Source organism: Cetorhinus maximus, chromosome 26 (genome assembly GCF_964194155.1).
Source record: "Cetorhinus maximus chromosome 26, sCetMax3.hap1.1, whole genome shotgun sequence".
Lineage (NCBI taxonomy): Eukaryota > Metazoa > Chordata > Chondrichthyes > Lamniformes > Cetorhinidae > Cetorhinus > Cetorhinus maximus.
Window position 1 is genome coordinate 11,689,568 of NC_135904.1, and position 8,190 is coordinate 11,697,757.

An 8,190-nucleotide genomic window follows, 5' to 3' on the forward strand; every position below is an offset into this window, starting at 1 on the left:
AACTTCCTGCCCCTTACCTTAAATCTATGCGCCCTGGTTATTGACCCCTCCACTATAGGGAAAAGGTGCTTCCTATCTATGCCCCTCATAATTTTGTACACCTCAATCAGGTCCTCCCTCAGTCTTCTCTGGTCTAAGGAAAACAACCCCAGCCTATCTAGTCTCTCTTCATAGCTGAAACACCCTGGCACAGGCAACATCCTGGTGAATCTCCTGTGCACCCTCTCCAGTGCAATCACAACCTTATATTGTAAATCAAAGTGTCAACGCATTATAAATCAAAGTATGATGCTAAGCTACATAAGGAGATATTAGGTCAGATAACCCAGAAGCTTGGTCAAAAAGGTAGGCTTCGTTACATTTAACGCGCTATATACATATAAGTTGTCGCTGTTTTAAGAAGCATTTTAAAAATGAAAAGCGAGGCTGAGAGGTGGAGAGATTTAGGGAGGGAATTCCAGAGCTTGGGGCCCAGGCAACTAAAGGCATGGCCACCAATGTTAGAACAAATGTAATTGGGAATGCACAAGAGGCCAGAATTAGAGGACGGCAGGTATCATGGAGAGTTGTAGGGTTCGAGATGATTACAGAGATTGGGGGTCGGAGCAAAGCCACGGAGGGATTTGAAAACAAGAGTGAGAATTTTAAGGCCAAGATGTTGCTAGACTGGGAGCCAATGTTAATCAGCAAGCACAGGAGTGATAGGGGAATGGGACTTGTTGCAAGTTAAAAGTTAAGTTTTGGATGTCCTCAAGTTTATAGAGAATGTTTAGGGAGAGTAGACTATGGGAGACCAATCAGGAGTGCATTGGAATTGTCAAATCTAGAGGCAACAAAAGCATTATTGAGGGTTTCAGCAATAGATGAGCTGAGACACAGGTGAAGTCGAGCTACATCTCAAGTACTGCAGATACTGCAAATCTGGAGGCCTTTCAGCCCATTGTGAATGTACTAGCTCCTTGGTGCAACTGTCCATTTAATGTCACTCCTATACTCTTTTTCCATAATCCTGTAAATGTTTTCCCTTGAACTATTTATCTAATTCTCTTTTAAATCTGCTTCCACCATCCTTTCATTTCAGTGCATTCCAAATTACAGCAACTCACTGTGTAAAAATAAGTTACCTACTGTCACCTCTGATTCTTATGCCAATCACTTTAAATCTATATCTTCCAGTTACCAATCTTTCTGCCATTGGAAACAGTTTTTCCTTATTTATTCTATCAAAATCTTCATGATTTAGAACATCTCCATGAAAACTTCTCTTACTGTTCTCTGCTCTAAGGAGCTTTTCCATAAGCGGGTTTAAGAGAATTTCTTGGATAGATAATGAGTGAAAGGGTTTTGACCCTTTTGTCTGTGACATCTTTTGATTATCTGCTCATCTCCACAATCACCACACCCTCAATGTCTCTCTCTCTCCCCACCAACCACCACCCCGCCCCCCCCCCCACCCACCTTAGACCAATTTATATTTCTCCCTTCTTCTAACTATGCTTCAGTTCTGCCGAAGGGCCATGAAGGCTCCAAACGTTAACTGATTTCTTCTCCGCCGATGCTGCCAGACCTGCTGAGTTTTTCCAGGTAATTCTGTTTTTGTTTTGGATTTCCAGCATCCGCAGTAGCTTTTAGCTTTTTGTTTTTATCAAAGGGTTTACCTTTCCTGGTTGCCTTTGGTGACCTCCTGCTGGGAAAGTGTAGATACAGTGGTGAAGCGAGCATCAGAGCTGGCTGCAATGCCTTACATAGGAAAATAATCTGCAGATTGTCCTAGCTCAAACATGAAGAGTGGCCATTTACATATGAGCATTTGAAAAAGACAAACAGGAAAAATGCATCTGGTCTATGACCCTCGCTCAAATTGTGCTCTGGCAGCTGTTACATCCACTTGAATGTTCCCTTTTTAATATCTTACATGAAAGACAGCACTTTTGAAAATTCAGCACTCCTTCACGTTTGCAATGATGTGTCAGACTAGATTCACACACAGTCAATCCTGTGCGCAACATGAACTCACAGTTTTCTAACTCTGAGGTGGGAATGATATTTAGTCATAGCTGCCAACCAGAACTATTTGATTTGTATTATAATGTTTACGTTACATTCAATGGTGTCAGTAGTTATGTTGACTGCCAGCAGCATGCATTCATCATATCAACCCTTTTGTTGCATCTAATTGGCTTTATTTTAATCTAAGATAATGCTTAATGCTGGCATTGATAGGCAAAATGGTCCATTTCTCAGAAAAAAGCATTTCTCATCTTGGTGAGATCATGAGATAATTGAAGTCCATTGCCTGACAGGATGGTTGAAGCAGATTTAGCAATAATTTTAAGAAAGGAATTGGATGAATACTAAGGGCAAAATATTGGAGGATCTGGGAAAGAACAAGGGAGTAGGTCTAGTTGGATAGATCGTTCAACAAGACAGCAGAGGCAGGTTAGGCCAAATGGCCTCCTGTGTTGTATGAATCCATGATAGTTAAGGATAAGGTAGGACATTTGGCTCATGTTACTCCATCCATCTAGCAAAATCCTAAGATAAAAGCAAAATACTGCAAATGCTGGAAATCTAGAACAAAAACAAAAATACCTGGAAAAACTCAGCAGTTCTGATATCATCTGCGGAGAGGGATACAGTTAACGTTTCGAGTCCGTATGACTCTTCACCAGAATTTAAAAATATAGAAATGAGATGAAATATAAGCTGGTAGAGGGGGTGGGACAGGTAGAGCTCAATAGGGGGCCAGTAGAGACCAAGAAGAGACAAAAGGACAAAGGGGTGTTGACGGTGATGATATTATCTAAAGGATGTGCTTAAAGTTTAGGAAGCATTGGCTTATCTGTATCTTAACTCCATCCTTGGCTTTTTAGGCTTTTAACTGCTGACTGGCAAAGGTCTCTGGGTCTCAGATATTAAATTAACTGAGCTAGCATCTACTGCTTTTTGTGGGAGAGAATGTCACACTTCAACCACCCTTTGTGTAAAGAACTGTTTCCTAATATGTCTCTTGAATAGGCTGGCTCTGATTTAAGCTCATGTCTCCTTGAACTAAATGCTCAATCTAACCTACCAGTTTCCTTCAAAATCCTAAAACCCTCAATCAAATCAAACCTTATTACTCACTCCTTGTATAGAATCATGGAATGGTTTGAAGGAAGGATTGTGTGAAGAAAAGGTTTTTGACACCAAAAATAACCTTTTCCTGATTAAACATGTGCTTGTTCCACTGTCGCGGTTTTAATTTAAGGTGATATTTTGCTTAACAAAAAAAGAACACTGTTAAACTGGCAGCAATCGTTAGAAAACAACGTCCAGAATTTTTTTTTTTAATTGTAAATTGCTAGAAATGAAACAACAGAAAATGTCAAAAAATACAAGGCACCTGGGAAAAGAGAGGTTAGTTAACTCTTCGGGTGTGAATGGTCCGAATTCTCCGTATGAGATTTGACAGAAGTTAAAAAAAAAAGATCGTAAATGTTCAAGAAAGTGTAAAACAGGAAAGAAGGGATGTTCAAGCCAAGAAATTATTTTTCCTATTAAAAAATATAAAACAAGAAAACAGAAGCGCCCAACGTGGGGCTCGAACCCACGACCCTGGGATTAAGAGTCCCATGCTCTACCGACTGAGCTAGCCGGGCTGCTGGTCAAACAGTCCCTCAGTCTGAGTGTCTGGTTGGTCTGCGGTTGCTGTCTGGGGTTTTGTTTTCTTTATACTTTCGCGCGAAATCTTTTGCTTTGAGAGGTGAGACAGGAAGAAACCCCCCTTCCCCCTCCCGCTGTTAATTTCACCTTCAGGTGAAACCTGAGCGCAGTTTCCCGCGCTGCCACTTCTGGCTGGTGGCCCACGTGACTCTACATGTAACAAGGCAGAAGTGTAACAATCAAAGGCTTAGGCACAACGGGAAACCCTGATAGGGGTTTCAATGCTCAAAGGGTCAGTGAATCACACACAAAACAGACAGTGACAGCCCCCTCCCTCCACCCCTCCATCCCCCTCCCACCCCCCGGCAATCGGCAAATTGCTGACACAACCGTGTAATCCCAGCATCAGTCGAAAGCATTCAAAACATAAGACTCAAGGTTTAAGTTGAATTCAGTCCAGTTTTCATTCAGCGCATGTTATAACAACAAGGAAGGAAGGTTTACATTTATTTACAGAAGTCTCAATGCCCTCCCACTGTCATTGGATATGGATATGGATTCCTCAGCCAGAGGTGAAACGCCTGACCGGTTCAATTGTATTGTTGACCAGGGCTCGATGCCCCTCTTTCAACTCCGCTGTGGCCAGTGTGGTCATTTACGGTTTATTATTGAGTTCCAACAATGAACTAGTACAGGTAGCCACACCTCTCTTGTAACCATTTTTTGATTCTATGTTGCTGGATGGGGAGGAGGAAGAGGTGGGGAGGAGGAAGAAAGGGGGGTAAGGACGAAGAAAGGGGGAGGAGGAAGAAGAGGGGAGGAGGAAGATGGGGAGGAGGAAGAGAGGGGGAGGGGAAGGGGAGGAAGGGAGTGGAAGAGGGGGAAGGGAGGGGAAAAGGGGGAGGGAGGGGGAGGGGAGGAAGGGAGTGGAAGAGGGGAGGAAGGGAGGGGATGGAGAGGGGAAGGGAGGTGCTCATGCGTTTCCACCTCCGGAAGGTTTCGTTTTGGGCTGAAGATGTAACATAAGATTACATTTATTTCTCGCTGATATCATGGCCAATAAGTATCCTTCAACCAAAAACAGATTATAGGCGCGATATACCGGCGGGACGGAAATTTCGCCCAAAGTCAACGGACTTTGTCCGCACGGATTCCCGCCAGGGGCGTCGCCAGAAAATCCAGGCCTATGTGGTTATTATTTCATTACTGTTTGTGGGAGCTTGCTGTGTGCAAATTGACTGCCACATTTCCTACATTACAACAGTGACTACACGTCAACAAGTGCTTCATTAGCTGTGAAGCGCTTTGAGACGCATCTGGTGGTTGTATAGGTGTTTATTTTTTTTATTTCCCTAAAACCTGTTACACTTTTTCTAATTCTGATGAATGATCATCGACCTGAAACATTATTTCTGCTTCTCTCTCCACCATTGCTGCCTGACCTGGTGAGTATTTGCAGCATTTTCTGTTCTTATTATAGAAACAGGTAATTTGGCCGCAGAAGCCTCCTCTCACCCTCTCACTTCACCTGACCCCACCAGCAAACCCTTCTATTAATTCCTCTTTCATGTGCTTACCTGGCTTCCTCTGAGATGCATCTATGCTACTCGCCTCAACCACTTCTCGTGGTAAGCAGTTCCACAGTGTCACCCTTCTCTGGGTAAAGACGTTCTTCCTGAATTCTTATTAGATTGAATAGTGACTATTTTATATCTATGGTCCCTAATTCAGGTCTTCCCCAAAAGTAGAAACACTTATGGTCTTCTCTACAACTGGAAGCATCTCCTTATCAAACCTCTTCATATTTTTAAATTCCCCCGGCAAGTCATCACTGGATTTACAAGATAAAAGAGTCCCAGCCTGTTCAACCTTTCTCGAGTTCTGTGGTTACCCTTGCAAATATATTTTTAACACTTCCTCCTGTGTCTCTGTATCTTTTTTAAAACATGAAGACCTGAACTATGCACAGTCCTTCAAGTGGAGTCATTTCAATGCGCCTTGTCAATAAGAAATAAAACCCTTGCAAACTAATTTCGAGATATGCGTTGTTTTATTCTTACTCTTCGGAGAGAAATAAGTGAAAAGAATGTACATTTTGAAAGTTAGAATGTGTAAGTCACTCTGGATGAGTTGAGCTTGAAGGGTTGTGATGCTGGCGATGGACTGGAAACGGTGTTGTTGGATGTTGCACCGCCAGGGGGCTCTCAACTGTCAGCCTCAAACCAGGATTGTGGTTCAATCTATTAAAAAATAAATTACACTGGACACAGAGAATGGAGAAAAAAATGTATATTTCTCTGCAAGTTCATGAAAAGATTTATCGAGAATTCTATAATCGCGTTCGTGGAAACGGTCAAAGAAACCTGGCGGGTTCACACCCTGGTTCACAAATGCAATATTGGAAAACCTATACCTTAGTTATATTGGGTTTAACAAAACCCAGTCTTCAGAACAGAGCGAAAACGCTGCGAGTCTTAATTGTTGCTGAAATGGATTCCTTCCCCCCGCCCCCTGAAATTTCAGCTGGTGGAATCATAGAAAAGTACAGAACAGAAGGAAGTCATCAGTTTTATTTTAATTCTTTTACCAAATATTAAGAGTGAATTGTCACAATGGCTGCCTTCGGCACATTCTCAATGAAAGGTTGGTTGTTAATTTACATCATGTACATTTACAATAACGCACAGTTTAAAAAAACACACACGCATCGGAAACAATTGCTTAATGCCAATTAACTGAAATGTACAGCAGGTCGCGCCACATCCTACAATTGCTTCAAGATTGCACAATTATTCTGTTAAAAGCTGCACAGCGTCATTTCAATGGGAATCGCTCAGTTTTTTTTTGCTCTTCCTACAGTTGCTTGCATAGCCGAAACGGTTTCTGTTGTCGAAACGGTTGCTTAACGTAGGAAATACTAAATGTTGCCCGAGGCATGGGGAGAATTCATTGAAATTCTTACAAAGAGTTTCACCCGCAAAGTCGCTTTTATCATAAAAGACTTCCACAGGCTACCAGATGGTCAAGAAACCTTGTCTGCAACATAGTTCGTGCTATATCGTCCCGCTCTCCATCCGGAGTATTCAAATCCAGGAATTAAGGACATTGTGATTCACCTGCTCCCGGGCTTGATGAACACGATTGACCTACAAAATAAATTTTTACAAAATCTAATTTAAATCGTTCCAAAGAAACAGAAAACGATCAATCTTCAATTATGTGAACGCGCAAGATCCCGTGATTAGGAGAGAACTCAACATCAGTCGCGGATTGTGAATCTGATCTGAAATCAGCGAGATATCACAGCATTGAACCCATTTTATTACTTATTGAGGGACACGGTTATGCTTTACTCGTTTTGTCTAAGAATAGTTTATTACATTAACTAGCGCCACCGCCCCCTCCTCACTAACGATCAGGATAAGAGGACCCATAGCACAAGAGTTTCATTGGGTTTTGTGCAGTGCAGTTAGAGGGTGGATTTCCTCACACAGGCTGGATTGCAGTGCTCGCTCTCAATAGTGTTCAGAGGGATTCCCGCCTGGATGTCACCGAGTTCTTGTTTTAAAGTGCTTGAGAAGGGTCGAATGGCACACATGTGTGTCACGCTGGGTGAAGAAACCTTCCAGAAGACTTCCTTCATGGATTGCCTGAAGTCTCTCCTCAATAAACAGTACAGCACTGGATTCAGACAACTGTTTGTGTGTGCCAAGCAGACAGTGACTGGGAACACATAGGCGTGCAGAATGTAGTATGTTTGGTCCCAAGGCACAGCGTTAAGCTTAACTAAAACCCCCCAAAGGGTTATAAGGTGGTTGGGAAGCCAGCAAAGAAAAAAAGAGAGCATGACAATGGTAACAGACCTGGTCACTCTGGACTTTCTCTTGGGATTGTTGGTACTGATGTGGTGTTGTCCAAGGAATCTAACAAGGAGTAAATAGCAGATTGAAAGGATAATCATAGGCAAGACAAAAGCCAGCGTGATCTTCTGGATGTGGTAAAGAGCAAGCCAATACTGCCCATCGTCCGGGAAATTCAGCAAGCACAGGTTCTCGCCTGCAATTGTACTGGCGGTTGAGAACACCGCCGTGGGTAACGTTGCGAGACTAGCCGCGACCCAGAGGAGAAAACTGACCCACTTCACCGAGCAATAGACCCGGCTTCTTCTGATCTTCAGCGCCGACGCCACCGACCAGTAACGGGCGATGCCCATTGCGGTCAGGAAGAAGACACTGGCGTACATGTTCATCACGGTGAGGGACAGGATGATCCTGCACATGGCGTCCCCGAAAGGCCAGCTGAAATCCAGAGCAGTGTCCACTGCCCAGAAGGGCAAGGTGAGGACGAACTGGAAGTCGGTCACTGCCAAGTTCAGGATGAAGAAGTTGATGGTGGAATGCTTGCCTCCTTGTTTCAACCTCATCAAGAAGAAGACCAGCAAATTCCCCACCAGACCAGTGGCACAAACTACGGAGTAGGTGATGGAGATGCTGATTCTCAAAGCCGGGGAGCCATCACCGGGGATGTCAATGTCATATAAATTGT

The 8,190-nt window shown here is 43.3% G+C and overlaps 1 protein-coding gene and 1 non-coding gene across 2 annotated transcripts in view; both read right to left on the bottom strand.

The window, feature by feature from the left end:
- Window positions 1-3,568: 3,568 nt before the first annotated feature.
- trnak-cuu (transfer RNA lysine (anticodon CUU)) lies at window positions 3,569-3,641 on the bottom strand. The gene has a single exon. It is a non-coding gene; the product is annotated as a tRNA-Lys (tRNA).
- A 2,559-nt stretch (window positions 3,642-6,200) lies between these two features.
- The window catches only part of rxfp3.3a3 (relaxin family peptide receptor 3.3a3), a 10,393-nt gene continuing 8,403 nt past the window's right edge, over window positions 6,201-8,190 (bottom strand). Inside the window, exons 4-5 of the mRNA XM_078529900.1 lie at window positions 7,509-8,189; window positions 6,201-6,791 (exon numbers count right to left, since the gene is read on the bottom strand). Coding sequence (XP_078386026.1) covers window positions 6,758-6,791; window positions 7,509-8,189 — 715 coding nt within the window. The 3' untranslated portion in view covers window positions 6,201-6,757. The remainder of the gene's footprint in view (window positions 6,792-7,508; window position 8,190) is intronic.